At 35.6% G+C, this 25,608-nt stretch overlaps 1 protein-coding gene across 4 annotated transcripts in view; it reads left to right on the plus strand.

Moving 5' to 3' along the window:
* Positions 1-25,608, plus strand: part of LOC117340282 (kin of IRRE-like protein 1) — a 378,740-nt gene that overhangs the window by 346,614 nt on the left and 6,518 nt on the right. For 3 of the 4 annotated variants that reach the window (XR_004535419.1, XM_033902047.1, XM_033902048.1), the window contains 9 exons: positions 318-626; positions 932-1,040; positions 1,312-1,463; positions 1,930-2,190; positions 2,419-2,715; positions 3,656-3,766; positions 4,703-4,857; positions 5,599-5,652; positions 23,636-23,769. Coding sequence is in view for 3 of the 4 variants with exons in the window: in XM_033902047.1 (XP_033757938.1) it covers positions 318-626; positions 932-1,040; positions 1,312-1,463; positions 1,930-2,190; positions 2,419-2,715; positions 3,656-3,766; positions 4,703-4,857; positions 5,599-5,652; positions 23,636-23,769 (1,582 nt within the window). In the remaining variant the exon portion in view is untranslated. The remainder of the gene's footprint in view (positions 1-317; positions 627-931; positions 1,041-1,311; positions 1,464-1,929; positions 2,191-2,418; positions 2,716-3,655; positions 3,767-4,702; positions 4,858-5,598; positions 5,653-23,635; positions 23,770-25,608) is intronic. The other variant, XM_033902049.1, reaches the window with a different exon arrangement.

A 25,608-nucleotide genomic window follows, 5' to 3' on the forward strand; every position in this document is an offset into this window, starting at 1 on the left:
CAATCAGAATTACTGTAACAATGTAAGCAACTTTGACTGGCCAATCAGAATATATGTGACAATGTCTTTTATCAAATTCAAAGTAAGCTATTTTTTCTTCTTGAGCTGGACGTCAAAATTGTTTCAGTATTTAATTAATAGACATACATGATCAAAAATATACAATTATAATCAATTATTTATATACAGTGTAATATAAAAAGAGCTTATCAGCTCTTAACTAATCATAGCCTTATGTTACAAATTCATCTTACTCCCAGCATGCAAAATTTCATTATTAACTAATCAGAACATCTGTAACAAATTACTGTTTACAGTACCTCCTGACGCTCCACAGATGGGAGATATGTCAACCATCGCTGTAATTCAGGGCTCACCGACAAATGTGTCATGCCAGGCAAACAATGGGAAGCCAGGGGCAGAGATCACATGGTACCAGGAGGGTGTACGGATCACTCATAACGTGTTCTCACGCACGATGACAAAGGCCAACAAACGTGCAGATACACTCAGTGTTGTCACCATAGTCGCCTCAAAAGAGGATGCTGGGAAAAAGATAGAGTGTCGAGCAAACAACCCAGCCCTGCGACAGCCGTATAAAGCTCACGCCATCTTAGATGTACAATGTAAGTATCTGACAGTTCTCAAAGCTTTAAAGACAAAACAACTGTCTCAAATGAAATAACCCTTTATCCTTTCACTTTTCAATTGTTTTATTGTATAATCTAGTTTAGTTTACCGTTAGATCTATAAATCTATAAAGCCTAATATAATTGTGTAACCTATTTAATTCCAATATAACTTGAAGGATATGTAAAACATTTTCTTATTGGAAGGAAAAACTTGCTGACATAATTCAAAGTTCAGGAAATTTTTTTCCTCACTAGGCCTAATATGTTTTATATTTCCTTTGTTTTGATTGCATTGACAGATCCGCCCAGCCTCACTATGGCCCACAACATCAGTCGTCAGATTCGGGAGTATGACTATGTCCGGTTCACGTGTACGGGGACGGCTAATCCATACAACATTCAATGGAAGTAAGTGTACGGTCTCACATGTCATGATAGATGATAGATAAAAAAAACATGAAAATCAAATATGGTACGTTTAAAAAGAATTGATTCATGAAGTGGTGTTAGTCTCAATTTTCCTAAAAAATATATTCTTTTTTTCTGAGTTGAACATAAATACATATTGTACAGATATTATGCTACATTCATCATCGTTTTGAAGAAAAATAGTCGTAGCTTTTACGAGAGATAATTTATGTATCATTTTGGAGGCTTACATTATTCTGTTGTACTTTAGATGGCTTCACGACGGAGTGGTGATCGCAGGGAGTAATCAGAACTACCTGGACATTCCGTCGATCAAACGTGACTTCCATCAGTCGAGGATTACGTGTGAGGGCTCAAACGCAGTCGGCAGTACCCGCGCCAACGAAATACTTCACATACAATGTGAGTGATCCATGGATAGAAATGTTGTTGGGAATTAAAATTATTTTAGGTTTCCGTTAAACCAAACATGATAAAATCAGAAAGTAACAGAGAAATGTTATATGCATGGAACTGTACCATTGTTATCCAGCAATCTGTCCATCTGGTAATAATCCAATGTCTGGTAATAAGCCCATGTCTGGTAATAAGCCCATGTCTGGTAATAATCCCATGTCTGGTAATAATCCCATGTCTGGTAATAAGCCCATGTCTGGTAATAAGCCCATGTCTGGTAATAAGCCCATGTCTGGTAATAAGCCCATGTCTGGTAATAAGCCCATGCCTGGTAATAATCCCATGTCTGGTAATAAGCCCATGTCTGGTAATAATCCCATGTCTGGTAATAAGCCCATGTCTGGTAATAATCCCATGACTTGATTGAAATGAGAAATAGAATCTACTATTCATTGACTTGATATTTCGACAGATGGTCCACGATTTATCGGAGCTCCACAGCATGTAGCGGTAGATCTAGGTGACCCAGCAACATTGGTTTGTAATGCCGAGGGAAACCCAGAGCCAAACATTCTGTGGACTAAGCAGGATTACTATAACCCTATAAGTACGTCGCCTTCCTTACACATCCCTGAGGTCGAGGCCCGTGACCTTGGCACATACATCTGTACCGCAACTTCATTGGTGGCTGGATTCCACGAGGTCAGCCGTGAAATTTTACTGCTACAGAAAGGTAGGTCGAAGGCAAAGGTCATCTCACCAAGGTCAAGGACATATTAAGTCCAAGTTCAAGGACAAACTTGTACCAATATAAAGGACACAATTACATCAAGTTTAAGGACACTATTTTACCAAGTTCAAGGACACGTTTAAACTGAAAAACAAATTGTTTTCCTGTGACAATTTTATTCCTTTGTTTCCTAGTTTCAATAATTGTTAATCATGTTAATATCTTTTTAAGGACCACCAAAGATCTTAAGCAACAAGAACCAGTACGCAGCCACAGGAGCGAGCGCTAAACTGGAATGTCTAGTCCGCTCGGTCCCCGCCCCTACCAAAATAAAATGGGAGAGAAACAATGTTGAGATTGTCTACGCCAAATCTGGCCGATACTCGGAGACGGAGGATCCGTTGGCTGATGGGGTTAAACACATGTTACAGATCATACAAGTCCAGGAGAGTGACTTCGGCCAGTATAACTGTAGTGTGGAGAACGCCCGAGGGTCGGATCTCATCACCATTACACTGCTAGAGAAAGGTATATATAGGATCTATAGATCTGTAGTGTAGAGAACGCCCGGGGGTCGGATCACATCACCATTACACTGCTAGAGAAAGGTATATATAGGATCTATAGATCTGTAGTGTGGAGAACGCCCGGGGGTCGGATCACATCACCATTGCACTGCTAGAGAAAGGTATATATAGGATCTATAGATCTGTAGTGTGGAGAATGCCCGGGGGTCGGATCACATCACCATTACACTGCTAGAGAAAGGTATATATAGGATCTATAGATCTGTAGTGTGGAGAACGCCCGGGGGTCGGATCACATCACCATTGCACTGCTAGAGAAAGGTATATATAGGATCTATAGATCTGTAGTGTGGAGAACGCCCGGGGGTCGGATCACATCACCATTACACTGCTAGAGAAAGGTATATATAGGATCTATAGATCTGTGATCGGAGGAACAATGTAAACTTATCCTGTGTTTTTAGGATAACCATCCATTGTTTATGACAGGTTGCCATGTCAACTGAATCTGTGTAATCTGTAAACCTAAACACAATCTGATCAACTTAGTCCCTCTATACATTTCTGTGTGAGTTACTGACCATGTCTAATCACAGTAATTCAGTAAAACTCCTCAATAAGCCCCATCAGGAGAAGTCGTGTACTTATTAACACATAATTATAAACTTAGCACGGAATTTTGTCTCCTGTCGCCGTCGCGCACCAAACCACTCCGACTATCTCACTCCTAATGCGCCAACCCTGACTAATTTGGTGGTAAGCCATTATTCATCCTAATTACCATGTTATGTCAGATGATACTCACTCCACAGTGTTATAATTGTACTCAGTCTGGATATATCCTACACAATATTGATTTCTATATAAACTACAGCTTCGTCTCCGTCATTATAAAGAGTTACCTCCCTTGATTATAAAGAGTTTCCTCCCTTGATTTCCAGATATCCTGCCGCTGTCTTACATCATAGGAGGTATTGTTGGAGGCGTTGCTCTCATCTTCCTCATCGTCATTGTCTTTGTCATTTACCATAGATACAAGGCTTCAGACTCAGGTAACCATAGAAACACTTTTATACAATATTTTTTAGATATTTCGCTTATTTTGAATGTGAATTGTGCTGGAGCTGTGAGTCACAAATCCTTAGTTATGTTTGCATTTGCAGTTTAGTTAATTTTAATTTCATAATCAATACAAAAGCTAATGTAATATTCTCAAAATTTTATCAAATGAAATTGAAGATTAATTGAAAACTTTAATTGTATCAAAAGTAATTATAAATAATAAAATTGATATTTAAAAAAAAAAAAAATTTGATATATAAGAGAAAAAAAATGATATGCAGATGCAACAATGTTAAGTGTAAGATAAAAGTTGTGTCTTGTCACACATAGCTAACACTCGTGTGTTTGTGTCTAATGTTTACACAGTAGAATATGTCATCATTTGTCTTCCCTTGTAGAAATTCTCTAGAATGAAGATACTGCTTTGGTATATTACGTTTAGCTTTTCTGGGATACAGAGAGATATTTCTCACACAGATATGAATCTGAATAAATTAATTTTATCAATTCTTTACAGAACAACACTTAATTCTGTCTATAACCAAAGATTTCAAACAAATTTTAGAGAATATTGTCCTTGTTACATTGTGAACATTCCTCTTTTATTACTAGAGTTACTTCCCTTGGAACAGATACATTTCTATTGAGAGTTGATGTCCGACTATGTCATCATGTAATTCTGCTGTTTAACTGTAAATTATTTTTCTACTTAAAAAATATCTTATCTTTAAATGAAAGAAAGCTCCTGATATCATTTAAGTACCCCCCTCCTCTTCCCCCCTCAACACCAATAATAAACTATTATGTTATCTAAATCTTACTATTTTATTTACAGCAACAAAAATAATTGTGAAACTGTCCCCCAAGTATGTAGTGTGTACACTGTCGAGCTTTTGTTAGTTTTGTAAGCACCGTTTCTATTTCAGACTCCTATGCTGAAACAGACAGTAACACTGAAATTAAAAAACGCGAGAAAACAGAATCACCATCGGATTTTACAAAATCCACACTTATGGACCAATGGAGGCAGGATTTAAATTTCCATTGCCCCACAGATTACGAAGATCTGTACGGACAAAAGGTGAGCAGCTCCGTGGGCCTGTTTGTGACAATTGGGGGATAACTTTATATATCTCCCCTTGTATGAGAATTAATTAATTTAATTTAAAGTAATTTTTCTTTTCCCAGGATGCATTGTTAATATTTCATTCTCTAGAAATAATTTATTCAACTCTAGATATTTGTTTCTGCTTCAAAGGAATATTTGTATCTAAGCTGCACAGGCAAATACGTAACATGTAGATGAAGTTTTCCCCTTCATCTTGTGATTGCAGAATCCTATATTTTTTTTCAGAAACAGATATTTATGATTTTCATGAGTTACCTCCCCTCCGTCCGATAGAGTATGAACTGTAATTAAGACACTTGCATTGCTTTATGTAGTTTATTTTATAACATTTTATAACATACTCTGTATGAACATTTCATTGGAAATTTTGATTACCTTTGCGATAGAAATAACAGCATTTAGGAAAATTGATTTAGTAACAGCTAGCAGGTCAAATATAAACTAATAATCATTCTATTAGAACACTTTCTGACAGGGTTAAAATCCTCCATAGTTATAAGAGTTACGTCCCTTGAAACAGATTATGTTCAAAATGTTCAAATGAGATTTTGTTACGATTCCATGTAGAGTTTTCCATTTATAACGTAAAACTGTTTTGTAAACACAAACAAGTATATGTATCAGTTGTCATCATACGGTCATGTGTGACTTGATCAACAATTTAATGATGGAGTTATCTCCCCTCTCACTAAGGGTAAACAGCAGTGTACTGTGAGTACGGTCGAGAGCACGGACTCCAATTGTAATGTAAGTGTTGGGGTTTTGGTCTGTATACGCTTTCTCTACAGCTTCAACTCACTGGTCTACCCAATCATAATCTTGGTGACGGTTCATTAGTGTTAAATGTCACATCTTATGTATACAATGGAGGTTGGAATAAATCAAACCTTGGAAAAAACTACATAGATAAATAAAAAATAAAAAAACAGAGAGAAAAATAATAAAGACAAAATAAAAAAAGTAAATAAATTAAGAAAAAAAAAGATTTTGTTTTTTTTTGGTTTTAATTATCGATACACAAAAGAAAATATAAATAAAGAATCCTAACACAGATAGGTGATGAGAAGAGTCTTGAAGTGTATACATGTATGTATAAAGATACAAGTGTATATAAAAAATCAAAATGTAAAGGTACATGTATATCATATGTATATATAGGTATATAAAAAATTAAAATGTAAAGGTACATGTATATCATATGTATATATAGGTATATACAAAATTAAAGTGTAAAGGTACATGTATATCATATGTATATATAGGTATATACAAAATCAAAACGTAAAGGTACATGTATATCATATGTATATATAGGTATATACAAAATCAAAACGTAAAGGTACATGTATATCATATGTATATATAGGTATATAAAAAATCAAAATGTAAAGGTACATGTATATCATATGTATATATAGGTATATACAAAATCAAAACGTAAAGGTACATGTATATCATATGTATATATAGGTATATACAAAATCAAAACGTAAAGGTACATGTATATCATATGTATATATAGGTATATAAAAAATCAAAATGTAAAGGTACATGTATATCATATGTATATATAGGTATATACAAAATTAAAATGTAAAGGTACATGTATATCATATGTATATATAGGTATATACAAAATCAAAACGTAAAGGTACATGTATATCATATGTATATATAGGTATATAAAAAATCAAAATGTAAAGGTACATGTATATCATATGTATATATAGGTATATACAAAATTAAAATGTAAAGGTACATGTATATCATATGTATATATAGGTATATACAAAATCAAAACGTAAAGGTACATGTATATCATATGTATATATAGGTATATACAAAATCAAAACGTAAAGGTACATGTATATCATATGTATATATAGGTATATACAAAATTAAAATGTAAAAGTACATGTATATCATATGTATATATAGAAAAATAAAAAATAAAAATGTAAAGGTACATGTATATCATATGTATATATAGAAAAATAAAAAATAAAAATGTAAAAGTAAATGTATATCATATGTATATATAGCTATATAAAAAATTAAAATGTAAAGGTACATGTATATCATATGTATATATAGGTATATACAAAATTAAAATGTAAAGGTACATGTATATCATATGTATATATAGGTATATACAAAATTAAAGTGTAAAGGTACATGTATATCATATGTATATATAGGTATATACAAAATTAAAATGTAAAGGTACATGTATATTATATGTATCATGACAGATATAATATTTCTAATTCTTTTTTAGTATCAGAGAAGTTCTGAGCTTTCTACATTAACACTTTACTGTTAAGTAAAAATCTAATTTGATAAATTAATAAAATATAATTAACGAATAATCTAAAAACGTAGCATCTGTTACACTAATTATCTCTGTTAGTTAAAGGTAACGTGGTGATAACACTTACGACATTTCAACCTGACATGATTCTATTTAACAATGAGGACATGTAGTGCCGTAATCGAGAAATTAAGATACAGATTATAAAAAACAAACTGTGTTAGCCTTTCTTTAGTACACACAAAAGTTTTCTTCAGAAAATATCCGGATTGGTACAAAGATGAACCTTCAAAACAAACTATGAAAAAAAAAATTCAAAATTATTTCAACAATTCAAAATTATTTGAAATGGAATGTGGATATTTGATTCAAAAATAAACATTTATTGGAAGTTAATTGATAGATACATTATTTTGCTAAATATGACTCGATTTTAATTTACTAATAAAGAATTATGCCTATAGAATGACAAAGATTATAACTCATCATGTATTCAAGATGAAAAAAATTACGTTTCCAAACCTGACCACGTTAATTTCTGTCCTGTAAATATAAATTTAAACAAAATGTCATTGGATCCTTAACTAAAGTGAAAACAACTCGTAGATGAAATAAGTTGGGTAGACCGTCCTTTTTGCAAAGGGATTTCTTTGAAAATATTGCTATATATATATATATATACATATTATATACAACACACAAAGTCTTATTATAAACTCTCAGATTCTTCTAGTTTCCTTTCTTCAAATTTCTCTCTAATTTCTGTTGATATTTTCCTCCCTTTATGTATCAATAGACTTAACCTAGCTTACTAATTGATGTATGTTTTTAGGACAAGTCTATTGCTATGTTGAGGGATGAAATGTGTGAAAATCTTACTGCTTTTTAAAAATCAATGCTTTCACCCTTGTTTGGAAATAACCTCTTCTCTTGTCTATTGTTCTTTCAACTTCATCAAATGTTCTCAAACATCCTCAAACATCCTCCTCAAACATCCTCAAACATCCTCCTCAAACATCCTCAAATATCTTGTCATCTTTCTGTCACTAGTCAAACAATGGCTGTCCCAGATACATATATATAAATATCAATCCATCACTACATTTCACCGTTTAGATTTTAACGCTTTTTATCTGATATTGCTGGTTTAAGGAGACACTTTCAACCTATTAAGCGCTGACTTTGCGGTGATAGATTAAATAAATATTTTAGCTTTCTGACAACGCCATGCTTCATAGTGGTAGAACTACGCTAGTTCTTTATTGCTTCATGATTTTGGTGGAAGTTTGCAAGTGTTACTAAAGTCACCCAGTGTAGAATATAACAGTCAATGTATTTATATACTCATGAACCTGCTGTTTTAATATTTAATATCGGTGATAAGATATTGTGATCAACCTTTTGTATACCACTAGTTCAGTTATAGATATCTAGAAATTAGTTTTGATGATAATTAGTTTTGATGATGATAATTAGTTTTGATGATGATAATTTGTTTGATGATGATAATTAGTTTTGATGATGATAATTTGTTTTGATGATCTTGCAAGTATTTTACTACAACATTGACTATGATTATGACAATTTGTGAACCATTTGTTTCATTCTGTTTGTCCACCATCGTATGCCGTTTTCCATCAGTGAACTGTTTTTTGAGTCTACCTTGTCCATTCCATCTTTATAATATACCACTATCATTCCATACACCAGCCATTCCTCACCTCAACAAGTCGGTCTGTTTACTCCTGTTTGGTTCCTGGGGTGACTTCCTACAGTATAATACATTACCTGGTTATATTACCTACATTACCTGGTTATATTACCTACATTACCTGGTTATATTACCTACATTACCTGGTTATATTACCTACATTACCTGGTTATATTACCTACATTACCTGGTTATATTACCTACAGTATAATACATAACCTGGTTATATTACCTACATTACCTGGTTATATTACCTACATTACCTGGTTATATTACCTACAGTATAATACATTACCTGGTTATATTACCTACATTATAATACATTACCTGGTTATATTACCTACATTACCTGGTTATATTACCTACAGTATAATACATTACCTGGTTATATTACCTACATTATAATACATTACCTGGTTATATTACCTACAGTATAATACAATACCTGATTATATTACCTACAGTATAATACATTACCTGGTTATATTACCTACATTACCTGGTTATATTACCTACATTACCTGGTTATATTACCTACATTATCTGGTTATATTACCTACAGTATAATACAATACCTGGTTATATTACCTACAGTATAATACATTATCTGGTTATATTACCTACATTACCTGGTTATATTACCTACATTACCTGGTTATATTACCTACAGTATAATACATTACCTGGTTATATTACCTACATTACCTGGTTATACTACCTACATTACCTGGTTATATTACCTACAGTATAATACATTACCTGGTTATATTACCTACAGTATAATACATTACCTGGTCATATTACCTACATTACCTGGTTATATTACCTACATTACCTGGTTATATTACCTACAGTATAATACATTACCTGGTTATTAGCTCACCTGGACCGAAGGTCCGGTGAGCTTATGGCATGGCGCGGCGTCCGTCGTCCGTCCGTCCGTCGTCCGTCGTCCGTCCGTCCGTCCGTCCGTCCGTCAACATTTGCTTCAAATCGCTACTAGTCAAAAAGTTCTTATTGGATTTTGACCAAATTTGGCCAGAAACATCCTTGGGGGAAGGGGAACAGATTTTGCATAAATGGTGACTCTGACCCCCGAGGGGCCAAAGGGGCGGGGCCCAATAGGGGAAATAAAGTTAATTCCTTTAAATCGCTACTTGTCATAAAGTTATGAATGGATTTGAACCCAATCTGGTCAGAAACATCCTTGGGGGAAGGGGAACAGATTTTGCAAAAATGGTGACTCTGACCCCCGAGGGGCCAAAGGGGCGGGGCCCAATAGGGAAATAGAGCTAATTCCTTTAAATCGCTACTTGTCATAAAGTTATGAATGGATTTGAACCCAATTTGGTCAGAAACATCCTTGGGGGAAGGGGAACAGATTTTGCATAAATGGTGACTCTGACCCCTGAGGGGCCAAAGGGGCGGGGCCCAATGGGGGAAATAGAGGTAATTCCTTTAAATCGTTACTAGTCATAAAGTTATGAATGGATTTGAACCCAATTTGGTCAGAAACATCCTTGGGGGAAGGGGAACAGATTTTGCATAAATGGTGGCTCTGACCCCGGAGGGGCCAAATGGGTGGGGCCCAATAAGGGAAATAGAGGTAATTCCTTTAAATTGCTACTAGTCATAAAGTTATGAATGGATTTGAACCCAATTTGATCAGAAACATCCTTGGGGGAAGGGGAACAGATTTTGCATAAACGGTGACTCTGACCCTAAAGCGGCCAAAAGGGCGGGGCCCAGTGGGGGAAGTAGAGGTAATTCCCTTTGAATCTCTACTAGTCATAAAGTCATCAATGGATTTGAACCCAATTTGGTCCGAAACATCCTTGGGGGAAGGGGAACAGATTTTGCATAAACGGTGACTCTGACCCCCGAGGGGCCAAAGGGACGGGGCCCAATAGGTGAAATAGAGGCAATTCCTTTAAATCGCTACTAGTTATTAAGTTATGAATGGATTTGAACGCAATATGGTCCGAAACATCCTTGGGGGAAGGGGAACAGATTGTGCATAAATGGTGACTGATCCTAAAGGGGCCAAAAGGGCGGGGCCCAGTGGGGGAAATAGAGGTAATTAATTTGAATCGCTACTAGTCATAAAGTTATGAATGGATTTGAACCCAATTTGGTCAGAAACAGGAGAACAGATTTTGCATAAATGGTGACTCTGACCCCCGAAGGGCCAAAGGGGCTGGGCCCAATAGGGGAAATAGAGGTAATTCCTTTAAATCGCTACTAGCTATATATAGTCATAAAGTGATGAATGCATGTTCTATAAACAATTCTTGAGTTCTTTCAGACCTTAAAGAATCTGGACTTCATTAATCTTTAAAGCAGTTCGGATTCCCACACTATAACCATATATAGCATTGTTAGAGTTTTACAAATAAAACAAATTGAATATGACCATTATTTCGACATTTGGTCTAATCCAACCAGGTGAGCTATACAGGCCCCATGGGCCTCTTGTATTACCTAAATTATGATACATAACCTGGTTATATTACCTACATAACCTGGTTATATTACCTACATTACCTGGTTATATTACCTACAGTATAATACATTATCTGGTTATATTACCTACATTACCTGGTTATATTACCTACAGTATAATACATTATCTGGTTATATTACCTACATTATAATACATTACCTGGTTATATTACCTACATTACCTGGTTATATTACCTACAGTATAATACATTACCTGGTTATATTACATACATTATGATACATAACCTGGTTATATTACCTACAGTATAATACATTACCTGGTTATATTACCTACAGTATAATACATTACCTGGTTATATTACCTACATTACCTGGTTATATTACCTACATTATAATACATTACCTGGTTATATTACCTACATTATAATATATTACCTACATTACCTGGTTATATTACCTGCATTACCTGGTTATATTACCTGCATTACCTGGTTATATTACCTACATTATAATACATAACCTGGTTATATTACCTACATTATAATACATTACCTGGTTATATTACCTACAGTATAATACATTACCTGGTTATATTACATACATTATGATACATTACCTGGTTATATTACCTACAGTATAATACATTACCTGGTTATATTACCTACAGTATAATACATTACCTGGTTATATTACCTACATTATAATACATTACCTGGTTATATTACCTGCATTATAATACATTACCTGGTTATATTACCTACATTACCTGGTTATATTACCTACATTATAATACATTACCTGGTTATATTACCTACATTACCTGGTTATATTACCTACAGTATAATACATTACCTGGTTATATTACATACATTATGATACATAACCTGGTTATATTACCTACAGTATAATACATTACCTGGTTATATTACCTACAGTATAATACATTACCTGGTTATATTACCTACATTACCTGGTTATATTACCTACATTATAATACATTACCTGGTTATATTACCTACATTATAATATATTACCTACATTACCTGGTTATATTACCTACATTACCTGGTTATATTACCTGTTTTACCTGGTTATATTACCGACATTATAATACATTACCTGGTTATATTACCTGTTTTACCTGGTTATATTACCTACATTACCTGGTTATATTACCTACAGTATAATACATTACCTGGTTATATTACCCATTTTACCTGGTTATATTACCCGTTTTACCTGGTTATATTACCCGTTTTACCTTGGTGATTTACCTTTACTTTGTGATGTTACCCCTGAATTGGTTTTAATATCTAGTTGATGTTGTGGTGTAGGTAATGTGTATGAGTCATCATAAAAACAATATATGTTTCTACCCATATTGTATTCTATTATTGTAAATAACAAGTAACAATTTCACTAAGATTCATCAAGCATTCTTATCAAAGTATGTTCATTTACTACTAAAACCAAGAACTCACTCTGATATTGCAACTTTCATCATGTAGACACATTTTCCATTTTTCCAATCTAACCAGTTTTGAAATGATTTTTGTTTTAAACCAATTGAGTGACCTTTTGACCTTCACATGAAAGCTCTTTGACCTTTACATGACCACCTGATATTTTTTTGCCCACTGACCTTTGTTTGACACCGACATTTATTTTGATCCATGCATTGACCGTTCTTTGTAAACCAATTGTCTTTTGTTTAATCTGTTGACCTTTGTTTAAACCCATTGACCTCTGTTTTAACCTTTTGACCTTTGTTCATTTGACTTTTGAATTTTGTGTTTATGGGTGAATGAGTGATGTACCATGTATGATTATCATGTGACATCATTCCTCCAATCACTGTTGTCCACTCAGGCGACTTATAACAGAGAACGGCAGCTCTGTATGGCTCCAGCTCAATCAGCCAATCAAAACATTTATCACGTTATACCCCCGTACGGTCAGCGATCAATGACACCCTGTGGTCTAGGACATCGATCTACGACAGCATGTGGTCCCAGTCGAAGATCGGTGACGCCATGTGTTCTTGGACAGCGATCTATGACGCCTTGTGAGCAAAAACAAAGACCAATGTCGCCTTTTGAACAAGGACAACGAACTTTGACCTCTTGTGGAGGTCGACGAACACTTCCGAGGCGACCATTGGCAGCTAGTCGAGATGTGTTGCAATGTGCAAGTTCTACATTACCACATCGGCCATGTTGGCAGCACTGTGCTCACTCGTACATACAGGTTTGTGGTCCGAGTCTCTTGCGGTGTTTATATTTCCGTGTGATTTTGAGCGTCTGGCCCTGGCTGTACCTTCGACGGCTTGTATGGAGTTGTTTGATTTGTGTACTGATCCTGTGGTGGCAATATGTTCATCTGCATCAGCTGGTTTTGAATTTTTGTTTTGGATGAATCGTGAACGATATGATGAAGTATCTCTAAAGCTGGCTGCACAAGAACGAGCTTGATGATGAGCTGATGGCGAAAGTTTGTCGGAATGCGATGGCTCTAACAGAATCTCACCTTAATGAAAGCAAAGGTGTATAATACTTTTAAAAAATGGGGCTTTAGGTTTCCTCTCTCTCTGTATTTACATACAAATGTATGTAATGCCAAAGTTTGTCAGCGCTCCTCCAGTGTCATTCCACGATTGATTTCTCATCAAACTTCACACGATAATAAAGGATCATAACATCTCGGAGAAGTTCAAGTTTCAGGGTTTTTGGGTCAAGGTCGCTGTTACTATTTTTAGCGGGGTGCTGGTAGGGGGCTTGTGTTGCTTTAACAATGTACCCAGAATGCTTGTTTAATGATGGATATGTTCACTGTTGGGCTGAAGCTTCCTCTAATACATCTAACAAATATGTCCTACATATTGTAGTAACCTACAACACTGACCGACATGTATATGGACACTCTGTAATCAACAAAACATCTAAAATATGTCCTACATATTGTAGTAACCTACAACACTGACCGACATGTATATGGACACTCTGTAATCAACAACACATCTAAAATATGTCCTACATATTGTAGTAACCTACAACACTGACCGACATGTATATGGACACTCTGTAATCAACAACACATCTAAAATATGTCCTACATATTGTAGTAACCTACAACACTGACCGACATGTATATGGACACTCTGTAATCAACAACACATCTAAAATATGTCCTACATATTGTAGTAACCTACAACACTGACCGACATGTATATGGACACTCTGTAATCAACAACACATCTAAAATATGTCCTACATATTGTAGTAACCTACAACACTGACCGACATGTATATGGACACTCTGTAATCAACAAAACATCTAAAATATGTCCTACATATTGTAGTAACCTACAACACTGACCGATATGTATATGGACACTCTGTAATCAACAAAACATCTAAAATATGTCCTACATATTGTAGTAACCTACAACACTGACCGACATGTATATGGACACTCTGTAATCAACAAAACATCTAAAATATGTCCTACATATTGTAGTAACCTACAACACTGACCGACATGTATATGGACACTCTGTAATCAACAAAACATCTAAAATATGTCCTACATATTGTAGTAACCTACAACACTGACCGATATGTATATGGACACTCTGTAATCAACAAAACATCTAAAATATGTCCTACATATTGTAGTAACCTACAACACTGACCGATATGTATATGGACACTCTGTAATCAACAACACATCTAAAATATGTCCTACATATTGTAGTAACCTACAACACTGACCGATATGTATATGGACACTCTGTAATCAACAACACATCTAAAATATGTCCTACATATTGTAGTAACCTACAACACTGACCGATATGTATATGGACACTCTGTAATCAACAACACATCTAAAATATGTCCTACATATTGTAGTAACCTACAACACTGACCGATATGTATATGGACACTCTGTAATCAACAAAACATCTAAAATATGTCCTACATATTGTAGTAACCTACAACACTGACCGACATGTATATGGACACTCTGTAATCAACAAAACATCTAAAATATGTCCTACATATTGTAGTAACCTACAACACTGACCGACATGTATATGGACACTCTGTAATCAACAAAACATCTAAAATATGTCCTACATATTGTAGTAACCTACAACACTGACCGATATGTATATGGACACTCTGTAATCAACAACACATCTAAAATATGTCCTACATATTGTAGTAACCTACAACACTGACCGATATGTATATGGACACTCTGTAATCAACAAAACATCTAAAATATGTCCTACATATTGTAGTAACCTACAACACTGACCGATATGTATATGGACACTCTGTAATCAACAAAACATCTAAAATATGTCCTACATATTGTAGTAACCTACAACACTGACCGACATGTATATGGACACTCTGTAATCAACAAAACATCTAAAATATGTCCTACATATTGTAGTAACCTACAACACTGACCGATATGTATATGGACACTCTGTAATCAACAAAACATCTAAAATATGTCCTACATATTGTAGTAACCTACAACACTGACCGACATGTATATGGACACTCTGTAATCAACAACACATCTAAAATATGTCCTACATATTGTAGTAACCTACAACACTGACCGACATGTATATGGACACTCTGTAATCAACAAAACATCTAAAATATGTCCTACATATTGTAGAAACCTACAACACTGACCGTCATGTATATGGACACTCTGTAATCAACAAAACATCTAAAATATGTCCTACATATTGTAGTAACCTACAACACTGACCGACATGTATATGGACACTCTGTAATCAACAACACATCTAAAATATGTCCTACATATTGTAGTAACCTACAACACTGACCGACATGACACTCTCTAATCAACAAAACATCTGACCAAATAAAAAAAATCTAAAGCAAGTTCTATATTTTTCATTTTTGAAAACATGAGAAATATACTTTGTAGATAAAAGAGACTGAAAATTGTTGTCTACTGTATCTGAGTAACAATATTGCTAAAATTGCTCTTATAATTTATTTTATTTAAAAACACTGTAATCAAAATAAAATTACTATGACACACTCAAACTTCGAAAACAAAATTGAATTTATATCGACTAGAATGAGATATTCGTAAGAACCCACAATATTAGTGTATAAGATAATATGCACAAACTAAATGTTAGATCTATGATGGCTATATCTGGTTTTACATCCTTGTAAACAACTTAAATTTGTTAATATTATAGTAGTCACAGACAAATTATTATATACCCATTAGTGGTGCATTCTAGATACAGCAGAATACTTTTGGCACGGAAAGCTTTAAAATATGATGACTTATTCATTATTAATAATTAAATATGATAAATCAGGGAGGTTTTCAAATGTCCCTGTTTATCCTACAAGAATATCTAAAACTGAAGTTTACAAACGTATGTCAGATGAATGTATGAGATGGAGAGCAGTGGTGCCCGGTTCCTGTATGACCGCTGGATGTAGAGGGATATTTCTGTGTATGATCGCGTAAGGTTGTTGTGTGATACAGTGTGATGCAGTATAATCGTATGATGATTGTGTAAGGTTGATGTGTGATACCGTGTTGTGTTGATGATAACCGTATGATGATCGTGTAAGGTTGTTGTGTGATACAGTGTGATGCAGTATAATTGTATGATGATCGTGTAAGGTTGTTGTGTGATGCCGTGTTGTGTTGATGATAACCGTATGATGATCGTGTAAGGTTGTTGTGTGATGCCGTGTTGTGTTGATGATAATCGTATGATGATCGCGTAAGGTTGTTGTGTGATACCGTGTTGTGTTGATGATAATCGTATGATGATTGTGTAAGGTTGTTGTGTGATGCCGTGTTGTGTTGATGATAATCGTATGATGATCGTGTAAGGTTGTTGTGTGATGCCGTGTTGTGTTGATGATAATCGTATGATGATCGTGTAAGGTTGTTGTGTGATGCCGTGTTATGTTGATGATAATCGTATGATGATCGTGTAAGGTTGATGTGTGATGCCGTGTTGTGTTGATGATAATCGTATGATGATTGTGTAAGGTTGTTGTGTGATACCGTGTTATGTTGATGATAATCGTATGATGATTGTGTAAGGTTGTTGTGTGATACCGTGTTATGTTGATGATAATCGTATGATGATTGTGTAAGGTTGTTGTGTGATGCCGTGTTGTGTTGATGATAATCGTATGATGATTGTGTAAGGTTGTTGTGTGATACCGTGTTATGTTGATGATAATCGTATGATGATCGTGTAAGGTTGATGTGTGATGCCGTGTTGTGTTGATGATAATCGTATGATGATCGCGTAAGGTTGTTGTGTGATACCGTGTTGTGTTGATGATAATCGTATGATGATTGTGTAAGGTTGTTGTGTGATGCCGTGTTGTGTTGATGATAATCGTATGATGATTGTGTAAGGTTGTTGTGTGATACCGTGTTATGTTGATGATAATCGTATGATGATTGTGTAAGGTTGTTGTGTGATGCCGTGTTGTGTTGATGATAATCGTATGATGATTGTGTAAGGTTGTTGTGTGATACCGTGTTGTGTTGATGATAATCGTATGATGATTGTGTAAGGTTGTTGTGTGATACCGTGTTGTGTTGATGATAATCGTATGATGATCGTGTAAGGTTGATGTGTGATACCGTGTTGTGTTGATGATAATCGTATGATGATTGTGTAAGGTTGTTGTGTGATGCTGTGTTGTGTTGATGATAATCGTATGATGATCGTGTAAGGTTGTTGTGTGATACCGTGTGATGCAGTATAATTGTATGATGATCGCGTAAGGTTTTCATGTGATACCGTGTTGTGTTGATGATAATCGTATGATGATCGTGTAAGGTTGTTGTGTGATGCCGTGTTGTGTTGATGATAATCGTATGATGATCGTGTAAGGTTGATGTGTGATACCGTGTTGTGTTGATGATAATCGTATGATGATCGTGTAAGGTTTTCATGTGATACCGTGTTGTGTTGATGATAATTGTATGATGATCGTGTAAGGTTGTTGTGTGATGCTGTGTTATGTTGATGATAATTGTATGATGATCGTGTAAGGTTGATGTGTGATGCTGTGTGATGCTGTGTTATGTTGATGATAATTGTATGATGATCGTGTAAGGTTGTTGTGTGATACCGTGTTATGTTGATGATAATCGTATGATGATCGTGTAAGGTTGTTGTGTGATGCTGTGTTGTGTTGATGATAATCGTATGATGATCGTGTAAGGTTGTTGTGTGATGCCGTGTTGTGTTGATGATAATCGTATGATGATCGTGTAAGGTTGTTGTGTGATGCCGTGTTGTGTTGATGATAATCGTATGATGATCGTGTAAGGTTGTTGTGTGATGCCGTGTTATGTTGATGATAATCGTATGATGATCGTGTAAGGTTGTTGTGTGATACCGTGTTGTGTTGATGATAATTGTATGATGATCGTGTAAGGTTGATGTGTGATGCCGTGTTGTGTTGATGATAATCGTATGATGATCGTGTAAGGTTGTTGTGTGATACCGTGTTGTGTTGATGATAATCGTATGATGATTGTGTAAGGTTGTTGTGTGATGCCGTGTTGTGTTGATGATAATCGTATGATGATTGTGTAAGGTTGTTGTGTGATGCCGTGTTGTGTTGATGATAATCGTATGATGATCGTGTAAGGTTGATGTGTGATACCGTGTTGTGTTGATGATAATCGTATGATGATCGTGTAAGGTTGTTGTGTGATACCGTGTTATGTTGATGATAATCGTATGATGATTGTGTAAGGTTGATGTGTGATGCCGTGTTGTGTTGATGATAATCGTATGATGATCGTGTAAGGTTGTTGTGTGATGCCGTGTTGTGTTGATGATAATTGTATGATGATCGTGTAAGGTTGATGTGTGATACCGTGTTGTGTTGATGATAATCGTATGATGATCGTGTAAGGTTGTTGTGTGATGCCGTGTTGTGTTGATGATAATTGTATGATGATCGTGTAAGGTTGATGTGTGATACCGTGTTGTGTTGATGATAATCGTATGATGATTGTGTAAGGTTGTTGTGTGATACCGTGTTGTGTTGATGATAATCGTATGATGATCGTGTAAGGTTGTTGTGTGATGCCGTGTTGTGTTGATGATAATCGTATGATACAGGCAAGTATAACAACGGGTGATGAATTTGTTGTGCAGTGAAATGTTGGGATTTGTTTTGTAATTTTGTCAAACTTCGGTGACAATCTTGCCCGTCATGTGCTATGTAATGTGAGAATTGAACTAAACTGGGTTGAACTTGGCGCTCTGGTTCAACATTGATGTATTTAACTTATATAAACAGCAATGGTAAGGGTTTGCAGTGTTGTGAAATGTGAGGATTTGTTATGAATTGAATTTGTTTTTCGGTGAAGTCTTGTTTACCACTGATAAGTAAACCACAATGATAATGATTTGCTGTGTGAGGATTTGTTTGTGACTAGGTTTGTTGGACTTCTGTGATAAAATGTTGACTGCTTTGTCCTTTGGAAATGATTTACACCAAAATGACTGATGTAAGGATATTGAAATGGCTACATCGTGTGGCCATTTCTGATGGACGATAAGACTTTGATATGAGTACACTCCACAATGTATATGACACATAAGTAACCAATGGTTACCGGTGCTGTTATATTCACGATATACAGTGTTATTACTGACTGTTGGCAATCAGAAATCATGTATATCTTTCATGAACCTAGAATAGCCCTTTTCTTCCTTCCCTACTAAATTACATTATCAGTAATTCAATCTCTTTATCTGTTTATCAATAATTCATTGAGTATCTCAAATCAACAGTTAAATTGCCTTTACATTTCACCTGACTTAGAAAGCCTGGTACTCCCCGACGACCTATATAACTTACTACCTGTAATACGGTAAGCCTGGTACTCCTCGACGACCTATATAACTTACTACCTGTAATATGGTAAGCCTGGTACTCCCCGACGACCTATATAACTTACTACCTGTAATACGGTAAGCCTCGTACTCCCCAACGACCTATATAACTTACTACCTGTAATACGGTAAGCCTGGTACTCCCCGACGACCTATATAACTTACTACCTGTAATACGGTAAGCCTCGTACTCCCCGACGACATATATAACTTACTACCTGTAATACGGTAAGCCTGGTACTCCTCGACGACCTATATAACTTACTACCTGTAATACGGTAAGCCTCGTACTCCCCGACGACCTATATAACTTACTACCTGTAATACCGTAAGCCTGGTACTCCTCGACGACCTATATAACTTACTACCTGTAATACGGTAAGCCTGGTACTCCCCGACGACCTATATAACTTACTACCTGTAATACGGTAAGCCTGGTACTCCCCGACGACCTATATAACTTACTACCTGTAATACGGTAAGCCTCGTACTCCCCGACGACCTATATAACTTACTACCTGTAATACGGTAAGCCTCGTACTACCCGACGACCTATATAACTTACTACCTGTAATACGGTAAGCCTCGTACTCCCCGATGACCTATATAACTTACTACCTGTAATACGGTAAGCCTGGTACTCCCCGACGACCTATATAACTTACTACCTGTAATACGGTAAGCCTCATACTCCCCGACGACCTATATAACTTACTACCTGTAATATGGTAAGCCTGGTACTCCCCGACGACATATATTACTTACTACCTGTAATACAGTAAGCCTGGTACTCCCCGACGACATATATTACTTACTACCTGTAATACAGTAGGCCTGGTACTCCCCGACGACCTATATTACTTACTACCTGTAATACGGTAAGCCTCGTACTCCCCGACGACCTATATAACTTACTACCTGTAATACGGTAAGCCTGGTACTCCCTGACGACCTATATAACTTACTACCTGTAATACGGTAAGCCTCGTACTACCCGACGACCTATATAACTTACTACCTGTAATACGGTAAGCCTCGTACTCCCCGACGACCTATATAACTTACTACCTGTAATACGGTAAGCCTGGTACTCCCCGACGACCTATATAACTTACTACCTGTAATACGGTAAGCCTCATACTCCCCGACGACCTATATAACTTACTACCTGTAATATGGTAAGCCTGGTACTCCCCGACGACATATATTACTTACTACCTGTAATACAGTAAGCCTGGTACTCCCCGACGACATATATTACTTACTACCTGTAATACAGTAGGCCTGGTACTCCCCGACGACCTATATTACTTACTACCTGTAATACGGTAAGCCTCGTACTCCCCGACGACCTTATAACTTACTACCTGTAATACGGTAAGCCTCGTACTCCCCGACGACCTATATTACTTACTACCTGTAATACGGTAAGCCTCATACTCCCCGACGACCTATATAACTTACTACCTGTAATACGATAAGCCTCGTACTCCCCGACGACCTATATAACTTACTACCTGTAATACGGTAAGCCTCGTACTCCCCGACGACCTATATAACTTACTACCTGTAATACGGTAAGCCTCGTACTCCCCGACGACCTATATTACTTACTACCTGTAATACGGTAAGCCTCGTACTCCCCGACGACCTATATAACTTACTACCTGTAATACAGTAAGCCTGGTACTCCCCGACGACCTATATAACTTACTACCTGTAATACGGTAAGCCTGGTACTCCCCGACGACCTATATAACTTACTACCTGTAATACGGTAAGCCTGGTACTCCCCGACGACCTATATAACTTACTACCTGTAATACGGTAAGCCTCGTACTCCCTGACGACCTATATTACTTACTACCTGTAATACGGTAAGCCTCGTACACCCCGACGACCTATATTACTTACTACCTGTAATATGGTATCCAACAGATGTGTCCGATGTTCCAGGATATCTTCCATATCACGGAATATCTCTAGATGTCTGATGTCCATAGATTTCTCTAATGTCCCTTGATGTCATCAGATCACCTTGAATGTCAGATATTCCCACATGTCCCTTGATGTTCCTTTATCTCCCTTAATGTCCATGGATATCTCTGATATCCCTAGATATCCTGGGATGGCCACAAATTCCCCATTGTCCCCAGGCGACCCTTTATGTCCCTGTAAGGTGATATAAAAGTGCTTTTCAGTGCCGATCATTGTCCTATCATTAATAATGTCTTTGTTACCATTAATTCATTGACAACGATATCATGTATTCATTAATGTATGGACTGTTTGTTTTTTTAAATCATCATTTTTGTTTTGCACCCATCACCATGTAAACAGTGTCACTCATTCAGCTTGATCACCTTTTGTTTATCACGGCATGTTCATTCATGTGTGGCAGGCATTTCATCATCTTCCAAACACTGTTAAAACTGTAAACATCCCTTGTTTAATTTCTAAGACTCATTATAAGTATCACAGACTCAGAAAATCTCACAATTTCAAATATATCTCATTACCAGACTTTCAAATCTGTTGTAAATGTACCTTTTGTGTTTCTCAAAACGTTTTGCAGAAAATATCTTTATTATAAAATAAAAATTTTAAAAGAAAATTTTTAACTGGTTAGGTCCAAAATAAGTTTGATATATTATGATAATTCGAAGGATAAACCCCAGAAGAATTTTTACTTACTATTTGTTTTATAACTAGGTATCAAGATTAAGAATACCTTTTATATAATTGCCTGACATTGGAATTCTCGTTGATAATAATTTGTGGACCTGAAAATTTTGTCGTACCTGTCTCATACAAATAACTTTATAACTTCAACGTTGATAAAACTTTAACATGTTATAATTTCCTGATTTATAGGGTGATATCACTACCAGGGTACACGTGGCTTGTTATATGCTTTTGTTGGAAACAATTTCAATGTTTTATGGCTGTGTACAAGTTGTATTTTGTTTTCTGGTGACTCTAATTGTTTACAAATCATTACCACACTTGTTCATATTCAAATGAGTTCATTTTCGTTCTTATATATTTTTACTTACATTTTCATCAAATTATCGCCAAAATTATTGATTTTTTTTTATGTAACATTAAATGAAGTTCTACGAATGGCTTGTGTGTAACGAGTTCCGCTGGCTCCAACATTAGGTCTACACGTACAGGAAGCAAACATTTGGTTTCACCAGAAAGCTATAAATGTAATTTGCACCGAGACAAAATGATTTGTCCCCAAACTTTGCACTGTGTTTTGTTTTCCACACAGGAACCTAAGTTAAACAGCAGCGGCTACGGGACGCTGACGTCCGATAATTACATAAATGCTTACGATCATCACAACGGTGGGCCGTTATTTAGTGATTATGTTCATCGAACAGACGAGGCCCTACCAGCAGAAAGGTAAGGAGGCCGGTGTCTCTCAGCAGACCACTATAAACCTGGTCCGGTCAAACAGGCCTGGCCAATCTAAGTGCAGACTACCCTGTACAAGTGTATATTAATGGACTTTGAACTGAAGTTAAGGATATCAAACTAACATCACAAGTATCACTTAATATCTATTCCTTGGTGCTGACGTAAAAGAAAAATCTTAAATTAAGAAAAAAACTGCAGTGATACTTTGTAGAAGGTAAAGGGTCATAAGTTGGTGCCAATAACGTTTATAGATTGATGTGTTCATTTAGTCATATTTTCAGCTGATTCTTGCATATTTGGAATGAGAATTTGCTATTTAGTAATATTTTGGCTGATTTTACAAATTTGCAGTTAGAATTTGCCATTCAATAATTTTTACAAATTTGTAGTAACTAGTAGTTTGAATCTGGCATTTAGTTATATTTGTGCCAACAGTCACAAAACTTTTATTTACACTTTTTATTTCTATGTTTCATCATTAAATTGTAGTGATGATTTCTTACCACAAACAAGGTGTCAATAAGGCTATTAGTGATTTAAACGTTGTTAATACTAGCACCTGCTTATCTCTATTAGTGATTTAAACGTTGTTAATACTAGCACCTGCTTATCTCTATTAGTTATTTATACGGTATGCACACACACCTTTAGATATTTTACTGCACATTTGTGACAAGCACCTGTAAATGTTGTTGCTGGCTTTATTGTATAAAGGTAAAATAAAACAAGGTGATACGCTCTGTATGTTCCATGTGGGCTGACTTTGTCTGTGTGCTGCACAAGTTATATAACACATTTTATTGGGCTTACATATCAACTGGATTATTTGTATCTGTAAATTGTCTATAAATGTTAAATATATAATTAATTCAACATAAATGAGTTAACGATATGTCAATAATACTTCGTTTAAATGTATTTTATTTTTTTACTGATTATGTTACATTTTTGTTTTTTCCTCAAACCTGTTGTTTCTTCTTCTATTTTTCTCCCTATATTATACGTGTCATATCCTTTGTTGTTTGTGAGTTGTACATGTCCTTTGTACCTCTTGTTACATTGACTCGTTCTCTGTTGTCTCCTCGTCAGATTTGAGTATGGCTACAATACAATATCATACTCGCCACATTTGTCACGGTCCAGGTAAGTGTGTGGCCCTGATCGGGCATTACGTGATGTTTGGCCCTGCAAAGGCATACGGTCCTTATTCATTATGCCTGATTTATGAGAAAGATGGCTATCCAGCCCTGACTTGGCAGTGTGTGGGATGCTTTTTCTTAGTGTATTATTTTATCCATTGCCTTTTAACAAGCAGAGGCAGTATTATAGTGAAATTATTCAAACTTACTTGATAAGAAGGTCAGAACTTTTGATTATTGAAAAGAATCAATTGAAGTTTGCATGGATGAAGCTGTCATTTTCCAAATCCATAGTGTGTGTGATTGCCTGGATAAATTCAATTTCATAAAAACATTTCTCTGGTAGAAATAATTTCCCATCGATTTAATTCTGAACACCTCTATTTACCCTAATGGGCCCCATGTACCCCTTCATGAGCTCTTTTTGTCCCTGGATGGCTTGGTTCTGTAACTATTGGTGTGTTCTTAAAGAATATCGAACCAAAAAGGCTACAGATTCATTTTGTATTTAGGTCTATAAATAGGTTTATATTTTGGTCTATAAATAGGTTTCTATTTTCCTGGTCATTCTATGTTTGTTTTTCCTGTAATGTGTTTGTCGTTGGTTTTGTGTAACCCGTTATGTTTGTGTTTTGTGCCTTTTTGTTTTGTTCTTTTTCTTCAAGATAATTATGTTTATTTGTTT

Source organism: Pecten maximus, chromosome 13 (assembly GCF_902652985.1).
Source record: "Pecten maximus chromosome 13, xPecMax1.1, whole genome shotgun sequence".
NCBI lineage: Eukaryota > Metazoa > Mollusca > Bivalvia > Pectinida > Pectinidae > Pecten > Pecten maximus.